Below are 24,940 nucleotides of genomic sequence, written 5' to 3'. Positions count from 1 at the left end.
TCAACTCTGATTTATTAACCATGAAAACAGATGAAAGTTATTCTTCTTTTAACTACATACATTTTAAGCAAATCTGAGAACATAACTTTGAGTGGAGCCTCACTTTCATGCTCTTTGAGTGCGAAGTTTGCAATAACCACAATGAAGAATAAGTGAGATTATATAACCGCTTGAACAGGAAAAACAATTGGTATGTATTTATAGCGAAGGAAGAAGCTGTTCGAAAATGGGAAGGGTCATTATGTATGGATACAAAGAATATGTAATATTAATTAATTCGAAAAGCATTAACGATATATACATAAATGTTGCTAAAGCTAATAATAGAAGCATTAATTTTTGGAGGAATACTTTTTAAATATGCTGAGAGAAGGTAGTGGATACATGCACAGATATTTAATCAGCAGCTCATGTGCTTATTCTTTTAATACCCCAGTATAGACATATGTAGATATTCAAGAGGAAAAACAATGCAACAGATTTGGAATTTCTCAAAGTTGGAGAAATATGAAATTTATTACTCTATTTTAAGAAGCTCCATATAATCGATATATTTACACACTTGTTAACCCATAAATTAGCAAATTTATTTGCGCATATATTGCAAGGCAAATAGTATGTGTGAGTGCATGTAATCGGCTAAATCAAGCGACGATTTATGTATTTGCGGTTTAATTGGATGCAGATGCGGTTGAGTGATACGCAGCCAACACATACTCGTACAACCGTGTTTACAAGAATATTGCAATTTGGCGATTTGCATGTTTGCCGATGCCTAATTGGGTGTATTTATGCAGAAGTTCGCTTGTTGTTGTTGTTGCAATAATTTTCGGTATTATTAACATTGTTACGCGTAATGATGTTACAATTTTGTTATTGTCATTGAATTTTGCAATTTGCGCCGAAATTAGTGCACACAAGTGCAGTTGTTGTGGTTGTTGCTGTTGCTGTTGTTATTGCAAATAAGCAACATTTGGTTACAATTTAATTATGAAAGCAATTAATGTGAAAATCCTTCAATTGTCAACAAATCGAAATTGCCAAACACACACGTACATACAAACACACAAGCAAGCGTATGTGTGTCAAATGCCAGCGCATTTAATCGCTATGTGTGTGTATTGTATGTTGTTGTTGGTGACTTTGTGCCTTTGCTAGTGCATCAAGGATACATGACATTCGGTTAAAATTGGCAGTTATCTATAACACACAGCTATAGGCTGTCATATATGCGTGTTTGTGCTCAATCGCTAATTTAGCTTATTACACATGAAAGGCGGCGCTTGCTCTAATAACATCGGTGCGCTCATCAAAATGGTTGAGACTTGCAGCTCTATTAATCTAATTGTGTTAGACGTAAGGTGACATATATAACCTTATATATGTAGTTATACAATTACATATAATGACTGCGTTCATAGGACAACACAACCACAAATTTACTTAAGAGCGGCGCTTACTCAGTAGGTTTTAGGAACAGAGCTCGTTAAGCAATAGATATTTGTTTAATGAAGACACGTTTCATTAATTCAAAAAATAACGGGAATTGTAAAATTTAAAATTTCATGGGTTTGAAGAGTCCAATTGCAAAATTTAGAAAAACTATTAATAAAACAAGTAAGGAAGGACTAAGATTGGTTGTTACCTAACATTTTATACTTTCGCAATTTATTTATTTAATATTATATAATGGAAAATTTGACCCACATATTCGTCATATATATTGTATAAAGTCCATTGAAAGTTGGAAACCCTAATATTAGGTTAGAAGCACCGAGGACCTCATGTTCGATATATGGGGCCTTGAAAACCTATGGTCCGATTTCGATTTTTAGAAAGGGGCTGCCTCACTATAAATGCTGTATTTATGCAAAGTTCTGTTCCGATATGTTCACTAGTGCTTACTTTATATATTGTAAAGTAAACGATTCAGATTGTCTTCAAAGTTCTGGTATATAGGAAGTAGGCGTGGTTGTGATCCGGTTTGGCCTATTTTTACAACATATCATTGGGATGCAAGGAAAATATTACAAACCAAAATTCATTGATATTGGTCGAGTAGTTTCGGAGATATGGTTTTTGACCCATAATTGGGCGGAGCCACACCCGCTTAAAATTTTGTATACCAATTTGGGTGGAGCCCTTCTGCATCTTCTTTATAATGAAATTTAAGGTTTCTGGTGTTTTCCCTCACTGAATTAAAGCATTTTTAGTCATGAACTTCGTATGTGAGGTGGGCGTGGTTATAATCTGATATCATCCACTTTTGGACTATATAAAAAAATGCCTGAAAAAACGACTCCTGAGAATTTCGTTGATATGGCTTTAGTAGTTTACGAGATATGTACAAAAAACTTAGTGGGGGGCGGGGCCATGCCCACTTTCCCAAAAAAATTACATCCAAATATAACCCTTCCTAGAACAATCTTTTGTTCCAAATTATACTTCAATAGATTTATTTAGGGCTTAGTTATAGCGCTTTATGTGTTTTCGGTTTTCGCCATTTTGTGGGCGTGGCAGTGGTCCGGTTGCTCTAAAGCAACCTTCCTATGGTGCCAAGAAACAGGTGTTCCAAGTTTCATCAAGATATCTTAATTTTTACTCAAGACGGACGGACGGACGGACGGACGGACAGACAAACATCCGGATTTGAACTCCACTCTTCACCCTGATCACTTTGGTATATATAATGTTATATCTAACTCGCTTAGTTTTGGGTGTTACAAACAACTGTTATGTGAACAATACTATAATACTCTCTTAGCAACTATGTTGCGAGAGTATAATGACAGTATTGTAAATATCATAGGGATCCCTACTGGGGACTAAAAATGTCAAGTCTTCGTTACTTTACTTTCTATAAGTAAAATTACTTTCATTGGCATTTAAACACTCCCATGTCTGTCCGACTGCAAATGGATGGGTTCAAGCGCCGCATATATGCAGACACACACACATACAAGCGCGTTGAAAAGTATTTGCGTTAAGTGCATTAAATTTCTTTCAATAATAAATGCATTGTAAGCGAATGCAGTTCAACTCGCGACCACTTGTCAAAATTAAAAACAAACAACTAATACACTTGAACACAATAACAACATTTTGTATATATGTATGTATGTATGTATATAAGTATGTATGAGCGCCACTGATTTCTCTTCATTGTTATCGCTCACTTATTATTTGACTGAGAGTGAGTAATAAGCGTACTTATTCTCTGCGGTTGTTTGTAGCGCTCTGCACTCTGCTCTCCATAACAAAAGCAAAACGTTGTTTTGTATACGTATATAAGTATATGTGTATGTGTTGTTGTGCTTTCAGAATCTGTGTGACGGCCAAGTGATCGAGGCGCGTGCCATCACTTTGACAGCTGTATACACCTTCCATATACTATGCATACATATAAACATATGAATACAATGTAAAAAGCATAGACAGTTTCGCACACCTTAAATAAATAAGTAATTATGCAAATACGAAAAAAAAAACTGTATCACTGGCTGCATAGCAAATGTCTACTTAAGCGCATATTCTTATGTATGTCACGACATATCATTCTATTAGCATTAATCAATTAATTTGGGAATTTTGTTGTGTGACGTCAATTTTGCTGTTTCTGTTTCTGGCATCCTAATGTCCGACTGAAACAAATGTATTTGCATATATGGGTGAGCATGTATATGTTTGTATGTCTGTATATTAACATAGGAGAACACTCTAATGATCATGACTTTTTTAATTGAGTAGCGACTGGCTCATGAGATAAGTACACTAGAAAAAATTTGATAATATTTCGTAACAAAGAGAGATTCAGAATAAATACAAGAAAAAACGTTAACTTCGGCTGTACCGAAGCTAATATACCCTTCACAGGTGCATTTCTTTTGGTAACTATGTGTTTAAGCAAATCTAAAGACGTAAGAAAAAGTAAGTAAAAAATAAAAAACAAGTCCTTGATTCCGATCGTTCAGTTTGTATGGCAGCTATATGCTATAGCGAACCGATCTGAACAATTTGTTCAGAGATTAAATTATTTCTCTGAGCAATAACTCACACCAAATTTCGTGAAGATATGTAGCAAAATGCGGAAGTTTTCCATACAAGCCCTTGATTTCGATCGTTCAGTTTGTATGGCAGCTATATGATATAGTGGTCCGATATCGGCAGTTCCGACAAATGAGCAGCTTCTTGAAGAGAAAATAACATCTGCAAAATTTCAAAACGACATCTTAAAAACTGAAAGACTAGTTTGTATATATACAGACAGACAGACAGACAGACGGATATGGCTTAATCGACTCAGTTCAACAAACTGATAATTTATATATATACTTTATAGGCCCTCCGACGCTTCCTTCTGGGTGTTACAAACTTCGAGACAAACTGAATATACCCTGTTCAGGGTATAATAAGATAATTTTAAAAATCATGCATTTATTAACTTATGCGATTTTTAGTCCTATTATTTTAGGTGCCATGCGATATGTGTTCTCAATGACCTTAAGTGCTCGGTTATAGCTTCAACTATCGAGAAAAATTTCGGGAAAACGGAATATATACATTGATCTATTATAAAATTATAAAGCAGATACTACTGTTTCTCAAAATATGATTCATATAAGTGTGATCATTTCTCTAACTTCATATTCAAATTATATATACTCTCTAGAAGGTTTCAGATAAAATCTTTACCACAAAACTAAAATGTTCAAGATCATTAAGAACTAGCCATTTAAGGGAAAATCAGCTGAGAGAACTAGAAGAAGTCCAAACTGATATTAAATTTTTTTTTTTGGAAATTAATTTTTTTTATGTGAAAAAGTTCTTAACATATCCATAAAGTTATACCTAAAAAATCTGAGTTTGAATTAAAAAATCTTCACACACAAATTTTTCTCAGTGCATCTGCAGATATTCTGGCATTGCAACCGCAATGAGCGTTGCCGGTTTTACAGTCAGTCAGTCACTTTCAGTTTTACTGCTAACTTCTGAGCATGAGAATGTGTTTTGTGCGATCGCATTGACGCTAGCAGACCGACCGTTCTTTTGCAAAACGAAAAGAAAGAAACAAAATTATTGTTGATCACAACAAAATATTGTGTGCTTATGTATGTATATGAATGTGCCAAAACAGAAAAATACAAATATAATAATAACAAAAGCGTCCGCTAATGAGTGATGGTTAAAAACACGAAACAAAGAGTAACAACAACAACAAGGTGAAATAAGAAATAATTTTGTTTCTATTGTTAATGGTGATTTTTCAAAGTGTTTGTGATATTAAAAATATAAAAATAAAATATTTTCAACGAATTTGAGAGTAAGTTGAATTGTTTATTGTAAAAAAAATATAAAAAAATTATAAAAAAAATTGTTTGTACTATATTTAAGCATATAAGTATGTATATTGTTGTATGTATTTAATAAACTAAAAGCAACAATTATTATTTGCACAGCTTTCAGTGAGCATAAAGTTTAGTAAATAAGCACGCTCGCAACAAATTGCCGTAAAAATATTAATTTAAAATATTTATTTAAATTTCAAAAATAAATTATTTTACATGAAAATCCCTGCATAGCCAGGAGAGACTCGGCAAAATAATTAACTTTAATTCGTACCGATTTTCTACCAACAAATAAGTGAGCTTAACTGTATATTAGTGTGTGAAAACAAAAATTATTTGCTTTAGTTAGCAAATACAAAACAAATTCAAACACACCTAACCACAATAACAAAAACATTGCGCGCTTCAACGCTTCACTGCACAGCGTTCGCACAAGCTTCGGTCTAATTATAAATATTTCATTATGTTTTTGTAATTTTTTTTTCTAAACAGTTAACACTTAAAAGCTTAAAAAAATTATTTAAATAAGCAAAAGCAAAAAGTGTGTAAAAATATTGAAAACGCTAAAAAATATCTTGTTTAGAGCATTCGAAAGGTGTTGTTTATGACTGATAACGCTGGCATCATACTCAACACATACATATGTGTATTTGTATGTCAGAGTATGTCTGCGTGATATTCTAGCATTTCAAGTTCGCAAAAACATTTTTAAAATCCCCCCCTTCAACCCGCACTCTGCTTTGATCTTCAGCCGGCTGTTGTGAGCACTCTAAATTACTTTTTGGCTTCTTTCGTACACAAATACAAACACACACACACATACATATATCATAAACACTTTTCATTTCTTATTTCTCTTTGTTTCGTTTGCTGTCAAAGTTACTGCTCTTTGTTTATTGTACCGTATGTAGATATTTTTGTGTTTAATCAAGTCTTCAATAGTCTGTCAGTTGAACAATGTACTTCTTATTGTGTTCTTTATTGTTGCCTTGCACTCGTTTTTTTATCAACAACAGCTGTTGGCGGCTGATAAAGCAACGAAAAGCAACAATACTGCATTTATGTGTAGACTCTTCAGCAGTGGAGTGCATTCTAAAGCGTGTGATTGCATTGTGTGGTATACTCATGTTGCATTTGTCACATAATTCTTACTTCCTTTAATGTAGTGTTATCTTAATTGCCCAAATCAACTCTTCACTAGTTGCTTTTAGTGAGAAATCTCATTGGAAGGTCCTTCCCAAAGTTTAAATTGTGAAAACTGACCTCCGATTATTTACCGTAGTTAGGATATCTCTATGACTATATTATTTTTCTTCCTAGCTGATAACTAAAAAAAAAAACAAAAATAATTTTCCTTTATGTAAACATTCAAATCGATTAAAAACCTGGTAAAATCAAACACACACTTATTCTAACTGCAATGATATTTTTATTTTCAAGCTTTTAAATTCATCATAAAAAGTAGCAGTCAAACACGCAAACACGAGTAATTTAATTATAGAAATAAATCAACTTGTACCTACAAGTATGTAAAGTGATTAATGGGGTTCTTAAGTGTTATGCATACTGAGTTAATCAGTCATTTGCCGCCTTGTCGTTAAGCGCACTTTTGTGGTTTTTTTTTTCAATTTCTCCTCATACCCCCTTAAACTCACGAAACCACTTGATAACTCTTCTACCTTTCTACATTTATTATCAATGAAAATTCGATTGTTGTTAGGTGTTAATTTTTATGTACACACGCATGTTTCTATGTAAGTACATACGTATTTTTGCAGCAATAAACATACAAATGTGCTTTCATAACGGTATAAATAAATATTTATAACACTTCAGATTGATTTAAAATGGGCAAATAATAAAGCGGCTTGGTGGTAGAACACACGCACACATCCCTTCAATACAGAGTTAAATAAATATATTTGAGTTTGAGTGTGTGCGTGTGTTGAAGTGAGTGATAAATCAAATATGATTTTGGCTATAAAAATAACTGAATTGTTTACCATGGCTGTATGTGTGTGTGTGTGCATCAACTCATAGCTGTGTCTATCTATATTTTATTGCTCATAAAAATATCTATTTAAGCCATTAAAGTTTTTAAAACATGCAACAATTTGTAGAATGTCAATATTTCAGTGTTTTACAAATGCAGTATTTCATTTATTTTTGATTATTAGTTACTTTTGAGCTTTCAGTAAATTTTATTTGTTTACTCAAAGTATAAAGCAATAAAGATGGCTGGAGTAAAGTCTTAAGTAGTTGTTGTAATTTTAAACATAAATATTTATTTTTAAATTGTATTTTTTATTTAAAGTTTTTATCTTGAAGTGCTATAGGTAAATAGTTGAATAAATATAACAAATGAACGACTTGGTTGAAACAAAAAACAGTCAAACAACTTTTGGGAAACTAGGAAAATGTTTCTGTAAATTGTAATCTCAGTAGGAGGACAGCGCCAGGCTGTCTAAGTGAGATCTTTCTGTCTTTGCAGAGATCTGCCTACAAACCTAACCTAACCTAACCTAACCTCTGTAGATGGCGTTATAACCTAAATTATTCCAAAATAACAATATGTTAAGCTGATTTGGTTCATAGTTGGAATATATTATTAGGTCTAACTTTGCTTCCGCCATTTTCCAATAGATGTCTCTAGGGTCAAGCAATGGTCGATTAAATCGATTAAATCGTTTTTTGTCAACATTAACCCAACAAAATATTTGTAGAGATCTGTTTACATCCCAAACTTATTCTCAATTGAAAATGTCACTTTTTGAGCCGAATTCTCGACATTTGCGGGAAATTTTGCTTTTCTTTTTTAATTCCAAGAAAAGTGCGGCTGAGGCTCATCGAATGCTTTCGGATACGTACGATGAGGCTGTTCTTTCACTTAGAACATTTCGCGAATGGTTTCAACGTTTTAAGAATTGTGATTATGAAGTCGAAGAGCGGCATGTTGGTGGAAGGGAGAAGATTTTCGAAGATGCTAAATTGGAAGCATTACTCGACCAAGATACGTTTCAAACCTAAGAGGAATTGGCCGAATCGTTGCAAGTGACACAGCAAGCCGTATCAAAACGCCTCAAAGCCATGGGAATGATTCAGAAACAAGGAAACTGGGTTCCTTACGACTTGAAAACACGAGATGTCGAACGGCACTTCTTTGCATGTGAACAGCTGCTTCAAAGGCACAACCGAAAGGGATTTTTACATCGTATTGTAACTGGCGACGAAAAATGGGAAAGCCTGAACATGCCTCCACATCGACGGCAAACCCGAACAATCACTGCGCCAAGGTTATGTTCTGCATTTGGTGGGGCCAGCTGAGGGTGATACATTATGAGCTGCTAAAGCTACGTTTGAGTCGAGTACTAAAAGAAAAACGGTCACAGTACGCGGAAAGACACGATAAAGTCATTCTCCCACATGACAAAGCTCGACCTCACATCGCAAAGGTGGTCAAAAAATATTTGGAGACGCTGAAATGGGAGATCTTACCCCACCCGCCGTATTCTCCAGACGTTGCTCCATCTGACTACCACTTGTTCCGATCGATGGCACACGCTCTAGCTAACGAGCACTTCAGTTCTTATGAAGAAGTTAAAAATTGGATTGATACTTGGCTCGATTCGAAAGATGAGGAGTTCTTTCGTCACGGCATACGCATGCTGCCAGAAAGATGGTCAAAAGTAGTAGCTAGCGACGGCCAATATTTTGAATACCACTTTTGTAACCGTTTTTATACAATAAAGCCTTAAATTTACAAAAAAACGGCGGTGTTTCTATAAATTATCCCGGAAGATAAAACCAGAGTCAATGGATTGTGTTAATAACCAAATATTGTTTGTTTATGTGAGAGCTGTGTTCAAAAAATAACGGGAATTTTCGATTCAGGAAAAAATAATTATTCATTTGTCTATATTAATGTTGTTGCGCGTCTTCCAATCGACAAAACACTTCTTAAAGTCGATTTTTGGGATAGCCTTTGGCTCTTTCAGCGATTTCATTTATGTTTGTAAAACGATGGCCCATAATTACTTGACAATTGGAAATTTTACCATTCCCGTTATTTTTTTGACTACGGAATAACATTGACATCGTTAAGAGGCAAGCGAACCAGATCGTCTAGTTTGTTTTAAATGCCAGAAACTTTACTTTTAAATATTTTAACCTTGGCTCTATAAATTTAGTCAATTAGTAAATGGTCTACAGTATTATTAATTGGAACATTTGTTAATTGAGTGGCTATATGCGTGTAATTTGGTCGCTTGTTCCATAATAATTTAATAATTTTATAAAGCAAATATTAGTTAGATACCAAGCTTAAATTTATCGTATGTAATTTTTCCTTATCAACTGCTGCCCATGAAATATTTATTGCATACACTCACTCATAAAATAAAATATATTGGATTTTGTGACTTGAGCGTATACATGTACATTATATTAAGATAACGCAAGTGCATGAACCGATAATAACAATTATTTGGCTGACTGCATGCATTAATTCATTGAGAGAGCATAAAATGCTAAGATATCACATATACATTAAATTGAAACGCATTTTTGTGAGTCACAACGCCAATGAAGAATAACTTAAGGAATAAAAATTTTTATTAGCGGTCTATCATGGGATTAAAGGTTAAACGATTAGAATTAATATGATTCATAAATGTTTCTACATAAGTGATAATCTCACGACTTCGTGAAAGTAACTGAGTCGCTTATAGCAATATAATATAATTTAAATAATTTTAAAGCTATTTTGTATTGGAATATACGAGAAAATATTATACAATTAAAAAGTAACCGCTGATTCTTATTGATTAAGCACGAAGGCAAGCTGGAGTGCTCCAAGATATTCTGCATCAGGTCTGAAATACTACAGTTACTAGCTCATTCGGCTGCAAGAGACTAAAAAATATACATATCTCAAATTCATCGCTTGAAGACCATACACCATAGTACATTAAAATCAAAATTTATCACTCATAAAAATTAATATTTTTTAATAATTGCAATTGACAGTAATAAACAAATAGCAAACAATTATCGTAAAATTCTTGTTGTAATTGATACTTGTTAACGAATGGAAATATTTAAAATTTTTTTATGCAAATTAAAAATTGCACCTACCTATTAGTGTGTTCGTATTTTGCTATACACAGTCATATATGCTTATTTACAGTTATATATCTATATGTATATTTAGGTGCGCTATTGGTTTATTTACTCTGGTCAAATGATTGGAAATGCTATATTTGTTATTGTACTCGATTGCGGTGACGAACAGCAATTTCACACACAATTAAACCGATCAACAGATGGTCGTCAAGCCGCCCGTAAATCAATGAGCCGTAAGCGATGGGAAATTTAAATTCAAATCGTCTCGCCTACATTACGCTGCATACAAGGCGGTTATTGTGATTCTGTATGTGTGTAGTTTTGGAAATGTATAATTGGAAATTTTTCTCAGTGCATCTGCTCGTTAGGTGGTCTTTAGTTCGCTAAAATGTGGGTGGCAGATTCCTTTTAATATTTTTGAGCACCTTTTACAGTATATTTTATTGCATTCACTTATTTAAATTATTGACTTTGAGTCGAATAGAAAACTTTTATGAACATCTGATAGCTTTGCATTTTCATGATGAGCAGCATATATGATCAATCGATCACCTTTTGTAGTGATCGGTTATCTTCAATTCAATCTCAAATACAACTCTGTTAATTTTTCAACTACATGTTGCCAACGTAATTTATTATTTAATTATACAAATTTTATCACAGATACAATTTGAATAACATATACATTTTTATAAATTAACACATAAAAGTAAACCTTAACATTCTACTGCATCGGTCGCGTATTCCCCGTATAGGCAGTAATTTTGAAAGAGCTGCTTGGCAGGCATGTACAGGTCTTATTGATTTGTGCATCCATACCGAGTGCGTTCTGTAATAAGAATGATTTTAATTAAAACATCTCCAATATAGAGTCATATGTTTGAGTAAAAATGTAACAGGGCCTTGTAATAAGAGAATATATTATCTGGAAGAATGTCTGAACCGATCTCGTCGTTCACTACCTCGCTTAATTAAATAAGATATGTCACTTATTATCCGATATATATGGTATAAATCGGAAGGACTGAGATCACCATATTCTTTATTTGGTGACCTGGAAAAGTACAGACCAATTTTTTGAAGAGAGTTCCCACATGAAGGAAACGCTCATATTTGGAGCAAATGAGTCCGGCAGTAGATTTGAGAAAGAAGAACTTAGAGCTCGAAAGCAAGTTGTACCAAGTTTAGTCAGGGTATTTTTTGAAATGGCTACTTTCGCGGACGGACGGTCAGACAAAAATTCATCTGGATTAATAATTTAAAACCAGAATATATAATCTCACCATATTTGGATTTTCCAGATAGTAACACCTCTCAGCCTTCAAGAAACTCGCTAGCGCTTCATTTAGAGCCGTTTTGTACTTTTTACTAAAATATTCGTCCACTCTGTATTAAAAACCGATGGAAAGTAAATAAATAGTATTTGCTCTTTAAACCGTTCTAAACTCACTCGTCCATTTCCGACGAACCACGATGCGATAATCGTCTCGGCTCGGCATAGTTCGACTCCTCGGCGAGTAAACAACGCTCCAATTCGACACGCATCGCAAATGCTTCCAATAAGGAGATGGGCTCCACGGTGGGCAGCGTGCAGGGCAGTGGATCACAACCGAATACCAGACGAAAGGACAGTTCATTAAAGTCCTCCTCACAATCAATTGTACTTTGTATGGCACCTGGGCAGTACTGATCTTTAACCAAATTTTCCAATTGCAATTTTCGCATGCGACACTTGAACTCCATCTCGGCTGCAAAGCAAACATTCAGGAGCAGTAGTTTGTTTGTGAACTAATTAACCACTCCACCCACACACTCAGGTATGCGCATACGATTATGTAGTGGTAACTTACCTGATGGCTTCTCTTCCTTTGGTGGCTGTGGCTTCTGTCTGCATGGCAGTGGGCGCTTGGGTGGTGGACATGTTGTTGTTGTGGTTTCTGGTGTTTGCGTTGGATCCTGCGGTTTGCCACAATGTGGACAGCAGCAACAACAAGATGCATTTGAAGCTTTGCTTAGATTGTTGCAAGAATCCTGCACCAGTGATGCAGCCGACTGACCACAGCTGTTGCGTGACATCCTGTATGCGGACTAAGTTTGAGGAAATGTTCATTTATCGAATGTTGCTCAAATTTTGCAAGGCGTGTTTTCTTTTTGTTTAGTTTGTAGCTCACCTGTGGCGTTGATGATAGCATGCCAGCGCCGGTGTCCAAGTCGTTCGAGCAAATTTTCGGCATTGTGCTCGCGCTGAAACGTGTCGGCGACGAGGATGCTGAGGTTGATAGCTGAGTGTGTGTGTGTGTACAGTATTAGAGCGGACTGATAATCGAGTGTACTGATTATGCAATTCGACACGCACTCACCTTGCGGGTCGAACAGCCACAGTTGTCGTAGCTCTCACGTACGGCCGCCGCCGCCGCGGACGTGGAGGGTTCACAGCTGTTGCGCTTTTGTTGTTGGAACTATGGGAGAGAAGGTTGCAGATTTAAATAGTTGTATGTAGCCGCGAGGTGTACGAGGTGATTACACATAGTTCGCTTACCTGAGGCCTGCAATCGAAGCCGCGCTGGCCGCTGTTGCTGCGGAAACTCCGTCTTGTGCTTCCTGTGTTGAAGTAGTTCTAGTGCAATGTGAAAACGGTATTTTTAATCGGCTCTTAAAGCTGTGTTCACTAACACACTTAACACACTTACTTCAACCATTCTACTTGAAATTTAGAATTTTGTCTGTAATTTTTGCCTCTTCTTCTACAAAAATTTCATCAAACTATTTTTGTTTTACTTGTTTACATATTTACGTATATGTCAAACGCATTTTGGAAAGTGTTTATTTCATTTGAATTTTCGAATTTTGTTGAAAAGTGTTGAGAACTGTAGAAGACTTGGATATTACAGAGAGTGACCTTAAAATATATTCTAAAATATTTGTTAGGCCTTGATTTTGATTGAGGCAAATGGCAAAGCTTGTCACAAATGCCTCCGCCAAAAATCTTTCTTAATTCGCTTTAATTTGATGTAATATGTACTTTCCGTAATTTAATTGAAATTAAATGGCAACCCTTCTCAAAAATATTTTCAAAGTCTTAAACTTCATTACTTTTATACCCATTTTCTAATAAATAGATCTTATCCAGTTTTTATGACTTAAAAAATTTATACAGGTGGCAACTCCTAAAAGTGGTTTAAGATTTCGCAAACATCGTTTTGAAGGCTGTTCTGTGTTCTACTGTGTTTTCAGCCTTTTTATTGTTCAAGACTTTATAAATCTCTTATTTCATTGAGGAAAAATTATTGTTTATTAATATAATCTGTTTATGTATACACAATTACAGCAGATATATATTTATTATATTTATTACCGCTTCCATGTGTCATATTTAACCCATATAAATTCATTCCCGCGGTTTTGTTGTGCCTGTATAGGCTTTTATGGATATAGGTATACCTGGCAAATCGGTACTGGTGCTTTCCAATGTCAAACTCATTAGTGGTTGTTCCTGTGAATAAAAAAATATCTACCGAAGTATATATATATAAGCCAATATTTGAAGACTTACCGACTGTGGAGACAGATACGAGAAACCCTTCTCTGCTTTAAAGAGTTTTTCCAATGCCGCATTCAGATCGGTGGCATATTTTCGTTTAAAGCATTTCTCAATTAGTGTACAACTAGCAAAATGATAAATTTATATATTTTTAAATACTTAATTTTGCATTTCAAACGCACTCATCACTCGGTGGTGGCGTTGTATGTTCCCCCTCTTCAGTTGAGTGATCCCTGGCGTACGCCAATTCCTCCAGCTTCTTTATCTGACAACGCTCGTAATTGACGCGTATAAAGAACGCCTCGAGCAGCGTGATCGGCTCTATGCGCGGCAGGCAGTCGGGCAAACGCTGTTCGCCGAAGAATATATTAAAAGCTAGAGCATTGAAATCCACCGAACCATCGATCGTTGACTGTATGGCGCCCGGGCAATTTTGGTCTCTCACCAATTGCTCCCATTGTTCGCGGCGTTTAATGCAAATGAAATCGTCTTCCACTGCAAATAATGTTAATTAATGCATATTCGTTGTTGTTGTAATACTTTCAGTCGATAATTACTGGAACGTGGTATTTTAAATGGTGGCAAGTCACCGCATAATTTCTAGATAGTAAAAATGAAATTGTTAAGTCTGCTGCTCCTTTAAATCTCCAATTCACCTTAGTTATATCCGGATGTAGTGGCTTGCAGCGCGGTGGCGGCGGATAAGTCTTTTCGCTATTCTCGCTATTCTCACAACCCTCACAAGGCAAATTCTTGTTTTTATTGGGGCATTCATCGGTCTAGCGTTACAAAAAAATATTAATAAAAACCATAAAATAGAAAATTTAGTTTTTTACCTCAGGGCACACGGTTGACTCATCAATTTCCTAAATAAAAAATTTAATTTTCTAAAATATTTCCGTAAAAATTAAAAATACCCGTGGGCATGATGGCGGTGTCCAAGTTTCATGCATCTGTGATATTTATGTGGGAAAAATTAAAATAATTTCCTGCTTTCTTAGGCTTTGAAATCAGCGGCATACATACCGTTGGCAGCATCGACTCATTTAGTGTTGACTGTTGCATGAAGGCCGATGGCATACGTCCCGGCGGTGTCATCCATTTGGTGGTCATCATTTGCGGCGGCGCTCTCTGGGCATTTAATTAAAGTATCATGACATATACAGTTGGAGGTTTTGTTGGAATTATGAATAAGAAATTTTGAAACTTTAAGTTACCGTGACATTGAAGGGCTGTCCTGGCAGACCCATATAGGGTGTACTGTTCATTCGCTGAAATATTTAGTCGGGTATTGTGCATGTGCATATGTATAGATATTTATTTTCGCAAATTCACGAACACTCACATTTGTAGGTGAATAGTGGCTGCGTCGAGGTGACTCGTACAGTACTTTGGAGGTGTCCTGGGAGTACTATAAAGAGTAAAACATATGAAAAATTTATTGATCGTCGTTTTATATACTTACTCTCGTAGATGTCGATGCTCTGGTGGGGTGCCTGGTTGGCGTTGGCTGTGGCATTGGTGGCGACCAAAATGACATTGTAGGATCCACGGCTGACTAAAGAAATCGAACAAATCGTTGGAATAGTATATAAATTATTATATTTACCTATGCTTATGGGAGTCTTACCTGTCGTCTTGGTGGTATGCTGGGATACTCATCGAAGGACTAAAGTATTTAAATATGAAAGAGAATACATTCCTCTCAATTATATATAGTTTCTATAGCTCGTATAAACAACTTAAAAACTTACCGAACGACCTCTTGACTGCTGTGGATATGATGTACTCCTAACGCTGGTATTTAGCTGAAAATTAGAAAAAAATTCAGTTTTGTAAAGAGTGATGTTTGCAAATCTTTAACTATACTGTGAATTTCCATATTTGGAACTTCCATAATTTGTAAGTCGGGTCAAGTGTAGTGTGAAAACATTTTTGTTATAGTACTTGGCTTCAGAAACTCAGAAAAAACGATGTGGATAGATAGTATTGAACTTACGCCTGGTGGGCAGAATGAGGAATAATTCTGTATACGCGAAGAGTGTTCCGTCTGTTTGCTAAAATTGTTTGGACATGGACAGGGCGTTGGTGGTGGACATGAGTAATTGGTGGGGGAACCAGCGCATAAGCGAGCTGTTTGTCGTTGAGTTGGGAGCGGTGGCTCCGGCTGCAGTTCATCGAAAACTATATTTGGATCTACTGATTCACAAAATCTTTTCAATTCCTCTTCTTCAGCGGTCATATGCTCGCAACCACCGCGTAGCTGAAAATTATAAAAAAAAAATATTGTATAATAATTATAAAAAAGCATCCACTCATACCCTCAACAGAATTCCACGCCGCGAAGGCAAATCAATCATGCTCATACTGCGTGTAAGTCCTTGATTCATGCTTTGCTCGGAACTCTGCTGAAGCGAAAATATTTTGCATTCAATAACATATAGATGCCTGAATAAATCAGATTATTTATTACCGAGTTATGTTTTTCAACTGTCAGCGGCTGTGTTGGCGGTAGTGGCAGTTGCTGGAAGACTGTAGCATGTGGGTTCCCGGGTTTCTGTTTAGCCATGGTTGAATACTGTCAAAGATGTTGGAAATACATTTTTATCGCTTTAATTTTATACCAAAATTATCAATTTAAACCTTTTTATGTGTTTGTTGTTGTCGCTGTTGTGGACCAACATTCATATTGCAGGTGCGCAAATCTAACGCTTGTAGCTCCCGTTGATTCAGTGAACGTTGCATACCCCCTTTTTTGCGTAATTTCACAATCACTATTTGAAAGAAAATCTAGATTAGATTTGATGAAAATGCTTTATCTTTATGAATATCCTCAATTCAAACTAAAACCGACGTTCCGATCCTTTGAGGTGCCGTTGAGTTTGGAAATACCAAAAAATGTTCGATTATAAAAAAATATATAAAAGTTTCTGAAAGTCGCTTATATTTTATGAAAATAATGTTTTTTTTTTGTAATTTCACTGTCAGAAAATGTGATTACTTTTTATATTTTAGGAATTTTCGTGTTTTGTTTAACATTTGGATATCGTGTTACCAGAGTTGAAAAACACTTTTACTTTGTTTTTTTTTTTTTTTTAAACTAAAGGTTTCTGATGATTTATTCAAAGTCAAGCAGATTGGCTTCGGTATACGATCCCACGATTTCGGAATTAAGTGGACATGGAGATTCTCCATGTTGGTTTAAGAAAATTGGTTGGAGTCAAGCTCAACTTTTTCTGAGATGTTATCCGGTATATTTATATACGGTTTAAGCTACAAGTTACTATTGTGCAATTTCCTAACAAATCTCGAGATTGTGGTTGAATATGTTATTAAAGAAAATATTTATATGTTATTGTCGGTTAGCTGGGATTCTGATAAATTTGTTAGAGCAACAGCTTGCTTCTGATGAAACCGTTGTTCTTTAGTGCTAGGTGCTAGTCAGACGGGTTTGGAATCATATAACATATCACGACTTGTAAAGCTCAACCTTGCGACTTTCGACTCTCTCTCTCCTAATCTCCCATAATTTCGATTTCTAATAAGCACACATTGTTTTCGATGCTGCCAAAAGTCTTTTCAAACAATTTAATTTAATATTTTCTAAATGAAATACGAGAAAAGTTTATTGAAAAAAAAATTAAAAATTAAGAAAGAAATAAGCTTTAAAAAAAAAATTAATTTGTGAACATAAATGTTGCATATTAAATAAAAGCTCGGCTGCTAGTTATCAGAGACGCCAACATTTGTTTTAAATTTGAGTTCGGTCTGATTAGTGAGCGATTAAATAAACAAACAAGCGCATTAACCAAACTTCTAAGAGCGAGCTTACGCTGCAAACTCAGTTCATTCGTCGAATTTCAATCAGTTTGTGCGCGTCGCTTGAGCAACCGTGACTATGGCGAACTTGCGTTGGATACGAAATATTGCTGTATTTCTCATACTGGCCAATTTCTTGGTCTTTGCGCTGCTGTTGGACTTGCCGGCGTTGCAAGGCTACGCGCAGCTTTCCGAACATGTGCGCATCTATGAAACAATGCGCGCCAATATCTTGGAGAAGGAGTCAAACAATCAGCTCGGCGGACGCGTGTTGCTCAACGCCAAGGAGCGCGTCGTCAACGAGTTGATCATGCTGGAGAAGAAGCACGAACTGGAGTTGGGTTTGAAAAACATAAGCCACTTTCAGGTGGCACAACACTTTTTCCGATCATTCGAGAAAATCGGTAATACGACGCTTTTTCGACACTTACGAGCGATGCCCAAAGGTGGCGTCTTGCATGCGCATGATATGGCGCTGTGTAGCAGTGAGTATCTGCTGTCGCTGACCTCTCGTGAGCATTTGTGGATCTGTGTTGCAAAGAGTGAGGCGCAAGAGTATAAGATGTTACGTTTCTCTTTGCTGCAGCCGCAGAGCGAAGAGTCGTGCGAGTGGTTGTTGTTGAGCGCATTGCGTCAAAATGAGCACAACGATGTTGTCGATAAGAAGTTGCTGGAGCAATTGACGATGTATCCGCTGGAGCATTTTGTAAATGAGGATGCAGTCTGGAAGCGTTTCCGTAGCATATTTCGACTCGTTGTGGGATTGCTGACATATGCGCCAGTGTGGAACGATTACATATACAACGCGTTGGAGGAGTTCTATGCCGATGGTGTGCAATATTTGGAAATACGTTCCGTCTTGCCGATAGTGAGTGGTTTACCGTTAATCATCTGATTGCTTCTAGCTTTTGTTTTCTCTCATCAGTTGTACGATTTGAATGGCGGCAACTACACCCTTTTGAATACGACGCGTGCAATGCGCGATGCTGATTTGCGATTTCGCGCTTCGTATCCAGACTGGATTGGTTCACGCCTGATTTATGCGCCGACGAGAAAAGTGTCCGATGCTCGTTTCGTGGAGTATTTAGGCAATGCATTGCTGCTGAAGGTAGGCAGTTTGAATTTTGAGTGGTGAATTGGAGCTCCAGTGCTCTACTTTATTTCTTCGCAGTCCAACTTCCCCGATTACTTTGCCGGTTTCGATTTGGTCGGTTACGAAGATGAGGGTCGCCCCTTACGCGACTATACGCGCGAATTACTTGCTCTGCAAGACGAAATCGATTTTTATTTTCATGCCGGCGAAACGAATTGGTATGGCACGAACACCGATGAGAATCTGCTCGACGCTGTTCTTCTCGGCACGAAACGTATCGGTCATGGGCTGGCGCTGCTCAAACATCCCGAAATATTGCAGTTGGCGCGTTTTAAAAACATTGCAATCGAAATAAACCCGATATCCAATCAAGTTTTGCAATATATTGGCGATTTGCGCACACATCCTGCGGCGATGCTCTTCGCTGTGAATTATCCTGTGGTCATTGCGTCAGATGATCCATCATTTTGGAAAGCCACGCCACTGACCCATGACTTCTATATGGCATTTATGGTGATCGCTTCGCGAAAAGCAGATCTTGGCATGTTGAAACAGTTGGCTTCGAACTCGATTACTTTTGGTGCCTTCAGCAGCAGTGAGCGTGAGGTCGCATTTGAGAAATGGTATAAGCGTTGGGACCAATGGATCGACGATATAAATTCTAAATTGAATCGCTAATGTTATGAGTGGGTGTAAAATAAGATTTTTTTTGTAAAAATTGAAAAATTAATGTAAATTTCGGTGGTTACCAAGAATAAAAATGCACTTGTGAGCTTTTGACCATAAACAGTCTAATTTTATAAATTTTTTATATTTTCTAAATATTTTTGATACATCATTTAATGCCATTTAGTGCTACACATTGGCGATGTTATTATTACATGATAGATATTGGTTTAACGATGTGATGTGACGAATCACAATGCATCATTTTTATATTTTTATATTCGAAATTATACTAGGTGTTGATCATGTGACGTAATATCATATGATACTTATATCACGAGATATTCGTTATCATGGTATTGATAATTTGATATCATTCGACATTTAGTTACTAAATGATAGAATTGATAATAATGAATTATGACTTTGTATGATCTGATTTGATGGAAATGTGATATTGCGATTTGATTGGATGATGTGATGTGATTATAATATTCATATGCATATGATGTGATATCACATGAAAATTTTACATGCAATATAGATCCTTTCAAATGATTAATGTATTGAGGAAACAGTATATTGATATCTAAAAGACATGATTTAGATGAAAACACATGTGACGTCACGTCATATGCTAAATAAAATAATCGAGTATATGGAATATTTATTTATTTATTGATTAATTATAAATAGAACAAAGAAGTGATAACATTGTAGCACAAGGATTTGTCAGATCATATCTGCATATTTTTGAATATACCAAAATAACTTTGATAGATGATACGGATATTTTGTTGCGGAATCAAAAGCTATACAAATATTTGTACTGAGTGGATTATGTCACAAATTATTGAATCCACTACAATCGGAATTTCCAGATACACTACTAATAAAGCCAATTTCATCATGCCCTGTAATTTAGTATTTGCATGTAATTTTTGTTCTTCGGTATATTTTTAGTCGAGGATATTGTTGAAAAGCTTTTCAGTCGTAATCTACGCATAATCTTAATATATACGATGTCTTCATACGTCTATAAGAAAGTATGTAACTATTTAGCGCAATGTTTATCTTATCGACAACTAAAATATTCTTCTTTGCCTCTGGTATTTACCACCACACTCTAAGTGGCTTTGCAAAAGGCTACACACATACAAATATATACACAAACTGACCGATAAGCTGGCATAAAACAAAACTGAAATTCTAACAAAAATTCGTTCATTTGCAGATTACCGTGACACTTCAACAGCGAACGTCTTAAAAGACCGACACTTTTGGCGACAACTCAGTACGCGTTCGATCGGCGCTCGACGTGGACGTCAATTACGGGAAGTGCTCCATAAAACAATTTAGTGGTCTCGCAGCAATTTTATTTGAGTTCAGCGATCGAGATGTTTCACAGCTGCTTCCGCTTAGCGCTTGTCGCGTGTTTCCTTAGCGTCACTTTGGCGCGCTTCCATTCACGCAGCCAATTGGCCGCATCACATCTGGCCGCCTATGCGTTTAAGGCTAACGACAATACACGCAACAATATTCGTCCAACACCCGAGGAGTACAACGCTGATCGCAGCAAATTCTTCCGCTATGAGGAGTCCATGGGTCTGGGTGCCGAGATCGAGTTGAATGATCGCGAACTCCAAGCCAATCAAATCATTATGGCAGCCAAGGGGAAGGAATATGAGGAAGGACTTGTGACGCCACATCTTTTCAAACCGTCCAAACATTTCTTCAGCGTGTTGGAGGCCATAGCAAAAACGCAGCTATTCTCTTACATGCAGGCAATGCCGAAGGGAGGTGTACTGCATTCACACGATACAGCCATGTGCAGCACGGACTTCTTGATCAAGCTCACGTATCGTGACAATTTATGGGTTTGCGAGTCTAGCGGCAGTTTGGAAGCGGTGTCGCTGCGTTTTGCCAGAACTAAGCCGGCAATTGTAGTTGAGGGTGCGGATTGCGCGTGGACGCCGTTGGCAACGATGCGCAGTAGGCGTGGCGCTGCAGCGGTCGATAACTATTTACGTGAACGCTTCACTCTGTATCCAAAGGAGACGTTCTTGGATAACAATGAAGCTTGGAAGACCTTTATGGAAATATTTAGCCTACTGGATGGTTTGCTTACTTATGCTCCCGTCTGGGCTGATTATTATTACAACGCTTTGAAGGAGTTTCGTGCCGATGGTGTGCAATATTTGGAATTCCGCAGCACACTGCCACAGGTTAGTAATATTTTTAAAGTTCTCACTTGGCTATATCTCACTAAATCGCTGATGTTTTGTATTCACAGCTCTATGATTTGGATGACGGAGAATATACTGAACTCGACACAGTCCGGATTTACACAGAAACTTTGGAGAAATTTATGAAGGAATATCCGGACTTCATCGGCTCAAAGATGATATATGCGCCCATTAGAAATACAAGTCCCGAAACAGTTGAACAATATATACGTATCTGCATCGAGATCAAGGTAAGACTTATACAATCTTTTACACTGTCGTGAAATAAAAAAAATCGCGTTTTGCAGGCTAAGTATCCCGATTTCGTAGCTGGTTTTGATTTGGTTGGTCAAGAGGAACTCGGTCGTCCACTGAAAGACTTCATACCGCAATTACTTAGCGTGCCAGCCGATATTGATTTCTACTTCCATGCCGGTGAGACGAATTGGAATGGCGCAGCCGTTGATGAAAATCTAATTGACGCTGTTTTGCTCGGTACCAAACGTATTGGACACGGTTTCGCGCTCACCAAACATCCGCATGTCTTGCAGGCGCTGAAAGAGCGCAACATTCCCGTGGAGATTAATCCCATATCCAATCAAGTCTTACAGCTTGTCACCGACTATCGCAACCACCCCTGCTCACATTTGTTTTCGGACAATTTCACAGTTGTGATCTCTTCAGACGATCCATCATTTTGGCGTGCAACACCACTCTCACACGATTTCTATATTGCCTTCTTGGGTATCGCTTCGGCGCATGCCGATATGCGTTTACTAAAGAAATTGGCGATCAATTCGCTCGTGTACAGCGCCTTAAATGAGCAACAACAAGAGTTGGCGCTGCAAAAATGGCAATTGCAATGGGACAAATTCATCGAGAAAATCATAGAGGGTGATACAGATGGCGCTGCTGGTCGCCTGCAGACGAATCGGATCGATTGACTAGCACGGGTGGTGGCGGCGTTCATATTGTTACCCGGTGTGCTCATGCGTTTGATGCGTTGGCTGTGAGAGTACTCACAAATGGGATGGAAATTCAAGAGATTGGTAGATGGAGGAAAGAAAAGCGCATGTGTAGTGGTGACAATAACGTCAGTCGGTTCATAGACATATATATGTATTTACTTTATATATATTTGTTTAATTCAAAAATATTAATTTTAAGACAAGAAGAGATTCTAAAACAGTGTATAGATTTAGATCTATACTACTATACATACAAAGGTATATATCTGAAATCGAGGACTGCCGTCGAAGTTAGTTAATTTCTTAAATGTATTTTCATGGAACTCGAGGCCTCGAAGCTTGGTGATTAATCACTTGTTAATTTTTAATACAAAAATGTAAGCGTTGAGTATTAGGGCGACATTCCTATGAAAGTTTTTTTTTATTTTTTCCTATGAAAGTTTCTTTTATTTATATACAATACATACATTTATGTAGCAGTAAGTTAGAGAGTAAGTAGCAGATAGTCTATATTGTGTTATGGTTAAAGCTTTCCAATAAGAAACAGGGAGTTAACGTTTAGGCGTAATTCTTTTTAAGTTGATATAGTATGAACTTTAAACACTTTTATTTTATGTAAGTTTTAGTTTTGCTTTAATTCGGTGGATAAAAAGTATATGATTGTATCTTTAAATGACAAATGGCTTCCAAAGCCAAGCAAAGATGACGACAATCGCATTATGATCGGATTTGAACTAATCGGATTCTGAACTAAGTTGTATCTGTTGTTATATATTATTATATTACTTATTGATATTGCTTTGCTTTACACATTTGTAAGTTGAAATATTTTATTCTAGAAAATCGATTTTGATAAGTAATGACGATAAGTTCTTTTTAGAGCATTTTTTAGGGTATATGTATATTAAAAATAATTAATAAAAAATTTAATGAAATAAAGTTATCATGTATATATGTATGTAATATTAGCTAATCAAAAATGTAATAAAAATCGTCTAAATTAAATTATTTTTTTTTTAATATGAAAATTGAAGACAGATATTGTTGATGTGGTGGTTAGATAAACTCTTCTATTCAGAAAATAAATTTTTCCGTTGGTATTAGAAGAGTGGATGTGTGCTGATTTGCGAAGGGAGGTGTAAGTCAGGAACAAGTATGTCCAAAAAGGCGTATCTTCGAAATTTCCTTCAATAACTGATGATGAATTGAGTGTTACGGTATTGTTAAGGGGTGGTCTAATTATTATTTTAATTATATATTATAAATCAGGTAGTGAAACTAAAGCTTCTGTTGTTTTCTTGTAATTATTAGTAACATTTTTTGAAATCTCTACTGTAAATAGGCGACTACAAATCGATAACAAATCTGATTATATATACGCATATATAGTTGTCATAAGTGGTCAGGTGTTGTAACGGGTGATTTTTTTGAGGTTAGGATTTTCATGCATTAGTATTTGACAGATCACGTGGGATTTCAGACATGGTGTCAAAGAGAAAGATGCTCAGTATGCTTTGACATTTCATCATGAATAGACTTACTAACGAGCAACGCTTGCAAATCATTGAATTTTATTACCAAAATCAGTGTTCGGTTCGAAATGTGAAATCCGCTTTTTTATCGACAAATTTTGTTCAGCGATGAGGCTCATTTCTGGTTGAATGGCTACGTAAATAAGCAAAATTGCCGCATTTGGGGTGAAGAGCAACCAGAAGCCGTTCAAGAACTGCCCATGCATCCCGAAAAATGCACTGTTTGGTGTGGTTTGTACGCTGGTGGAATCATTGGACCGTATTTTTTCAAAGATGCTGTTGGACGCAACGTTACGGTGAATGGCGATCGCTATCGTTCGATGCTAACAAACTTTTTGTTGCCAAAAATGGAAGAACTGAACTTGGTTGACATGTGGTTTCAACAAGATGGCGCTACATGCCACACAGCTCGCGATTCTATGGCCATTTTGAGGGAAAACTTCGGAGAACAATTCATCTCAAGAAATGGACCCGTAAGTTGGCCACCAAGATCATGCGATTTAACGCCTTTAGACTATTTTTTGTGGGGCTACGTCAAGTCTAAAGTCTACAGAAATAAGCCAGCAACTATTCCAGCTTTGGAAGACAACATTTCCGAAGAAATTCGGGCTATTCCGGCCGAAATGCTCG

The 24,940-nt window shown here is 36.5% G+C and overlaps 4 protein-coding genes across 9 annotated transcripts; 2 read left to right on the top strand and 2 right to left on the bottom strand.

Moving 5' to 3' along the window:
• The first annotated feature begins 4,958 nt into the window (after nucleotides 1–4,958).
• On the top strand, nucleotides 4,959–23,783 carry LOC105213052 (adenosine deaminase 2). 3 transcript variants are annotated; one of them, XM_054228838.1, is made up of 4 exons: nucleotides 4,959–5,112; nucleotides 20,820–21,810; nucleotides 21,879–22,061; nucleotides 22,119–23,783. In XM_054228838.1, exons 2-4 carry the CDS (start codon nucleotides 20,983–20,985, stop codon nucleotides 22,752–22,754), a joined length of 1,647 nt encoding a protein of 548 aa, XP_054084813.1. In that variant the 5' UTR covers nucleotides 4,959–5,112; nucleotides 20,820–20,982; the 3' UTR covers nucleotides 22,755–23,783. The 3 variants fall into 3 exon arrangements, with proteins under 3 accessions (XP_054084813.1, XP_054084812.1, XP_011183883.2); XM_054228837.1 differs by having other exon boundaries at nucleotides 4,965–5,219; XM_011185581.3 differs by having other exon boundaries at nucleotides 4,965–5,320.
• LOC105213042 (uncharacterized) lies at nucleotides 11,063–13,317 on the bottom strand. The gene is made up of 8 exons (XM_011185568.3): nucleotides 13,157–13,317; nucleotides 13,006–13,083; nucleotides 12,827–12,925; nucleotides 12,638–12,748; nucleotides 12,317–12,554; nucleotides 11,917–12,214; nucleotides 11,750–11,852; nucleotides 11,063–11,295 (listed from the first exon to the last, which is right to left on the bottom strand). Exons 1-8 carry the CDS (start codon nucleotides 13,163–13,165, stop codon nucleotides 11,191–11,193), a joined length of 1,041 nt encoding a protein of 346 aa, XP_011183870.2. The 5' UTR covers nucleotides 13,166–13,317; the 3' UTR covers nucleotides 11,063–11,190.
• Nucleotides 13,735–17,003, bottom strand: LOC105214959 (uncharacterized). 4 transcript variants are annotated; one of them, XM_054228834.1, is made up of 18 exons: nucleotides 16,862–16,993; nucleotides 16,651–16,781; nucleotides 16,481–16,585; nucleotides 16,329–16,415; nucleotides 16,007–16,270; nucleotides 15,762–15,815; nucleotides 15,638–15,676; nucleotides 15,473–15,565; nucleotides 15,353–15,418; nucleotides 15,225–15,278; nucleotides 15,034–15,138; nucleotides 14,925–14,960; nucleotides 14,844–14,873; nucleotides 14,664–14,786; nucleotides 14,565–14,607; nucleotides 14,190–14,502; nucleotides 14,020–14,131; nucleotides 13,735–13,959 (listed from the first exon to the last, which is right to left on the bottom strand). In XM_054228834.1, exons 2-18 carry the CDS (start codon nucleotides 16,750–16,752, stop codon nucleotides 13,855–13,857), a joined length of 1,731 nt encoding a protein of 576 aa, XP_054084809.1. In that variant the 5' UTR covers nucleotides 16,753–16,781; nucleotides 16,862–16,993; the 3' UTR covers nucleotides 13,735–13,854. The 4 variants fall into 4 exon arrangements, with proteins under 4 accessions (XP_054084809.1, XP_054084808.1, XP_054084811.1 ...); XM_054228833.1 differs by having other exon boundaries at nucleotides 16,651–17,002; XM_011188678.3 differs by having other exon boundaries at nucleotides 13,736–13,959; nucleotides 16,329–16,412; nucleotides 16,651–17,001.
• LOC105213033 (adenosine deaminase 2) lies at nucleotides 17,596–19,706 on the top strand. Its single transcript, XM_011185557.3, has 3 exons — nucleotides 17,596–18,694; nucleotides 18,752–18,934; nucleotides 18,998–19,706. Exons 1-3 carry the CDS (start codon nucleotides 17,906–17,908, stop codon nucleotides 19,595–19,597), a joined length of 1,572 nt encoding a protein of 523 aa, XP_011183859.2. The 5' UTR covers nucleotides 17,596–17,905; the 3' UTR covers nucleotides 19,598–19,706.
• Nucleotides 23,784–24,940: the final 1,157 nt, after the last annotated feature.

This window comes from Zeugodacus cucurbitae, chromosome 4, assembly GCF_028554725.1.
Source record: "Zeugodacus cucurbitae isolate PBARC_wt_2022May chromosome 4, idZeuCucr1.2, whole genome shotgun sequence".
NCBI lineage: Eukaryota > Metazoa > Arthropoda > Insecta > Diptera > Tephritidae > Zeugodacus > Zeugodacus cucurbitae.
This window is presented reverse-complemented; position numbering and strand designations above follow the sequence as displayed.

Excerpts from the sequence above, each read along its gene's own strand:
- LOC105213042 (XM_011185568.3), bottom strand. Across the intron at positions 12,749-12,826 it reads GTGGCTGTTCGACCCGCAAG|CTATCAACCTCAGCATCCTC; the intron begins GTGAGTGCGTGT and ends ACACACACTCAG. Across the intron at positions 11,296-11,749 it reads ATCTGGAAAATCCAAATATG|AACGCACTCGGTATGGATGC; the intron begins GTGAGATTATAT and ends TTCTTATTACAG.
- LOC105214959 (XM_054228833.1), bottom strand. The coding sequence starts at position 16,752 with ATGCAACGTTCACTGAATCAACGGGAGCTACAAGCGTTAGATTTGCGC. Across the intron at positions 16,416-16,480 it reads CAGTTGAAAAACATAACTCG|CAGAGTTCCGAGCAAAGCAT; the intron begins GTAATAAATAAT and ends TTTTCGCTTCAG. Across the intron at positions 14,874-14,924 it reads CACCGCCATCATGCCCACGG|GAAATTGATGAGTCAACCGT; the intron begins GTATTTTTAATT and ends TTTTTTATTTAG.
- LOC105213033 (XM_011185557.3), top strand. The coding sequence starts at position 17,906 with ATGGCGAACTTGCGTTGGATACGAAATATTGCTGTATTTCTCATACTG. Across the intron at positions 18,695-18,751 it reads TACGTTCCGTCTTGCCGATA|TTGTACGATTTGAATGGCGG; the intron begins GTGAGTGGTTTA and ends TTCTCTCATCAG. Across the intron at positions 18,935-18,997 it reads GCAATGCATTGCTGCTGAAG|TCCAACTTCCCCGATTACTT; the intron begins GTAGGCAGTTTG and ends ATTTCTTCGCAG.
- LOC105213052 (XM_054228838.1), top strand. The coding sequence starts at position 20,983 with ATGTTTCACAGCTGCTTCCGCTTAGCGCTTGTCGCGTGTTTCCTTAGC. Across the intron at positions 21,811-21,878 it reads TCCGCAGCACACTGCCACAG|CTCTATGATTTGGATGACGG; the intron begins GTTAGTAATATT and ends TTGTATTCACAG. Across the intron at positions 22,062-22,118 it reads GTATCTGCATCGAGATCAAG|GCTAAGTATCCCGATTTCGT; the intron begins GTAAGACTTATA and ends CGCGTTTTGCAG.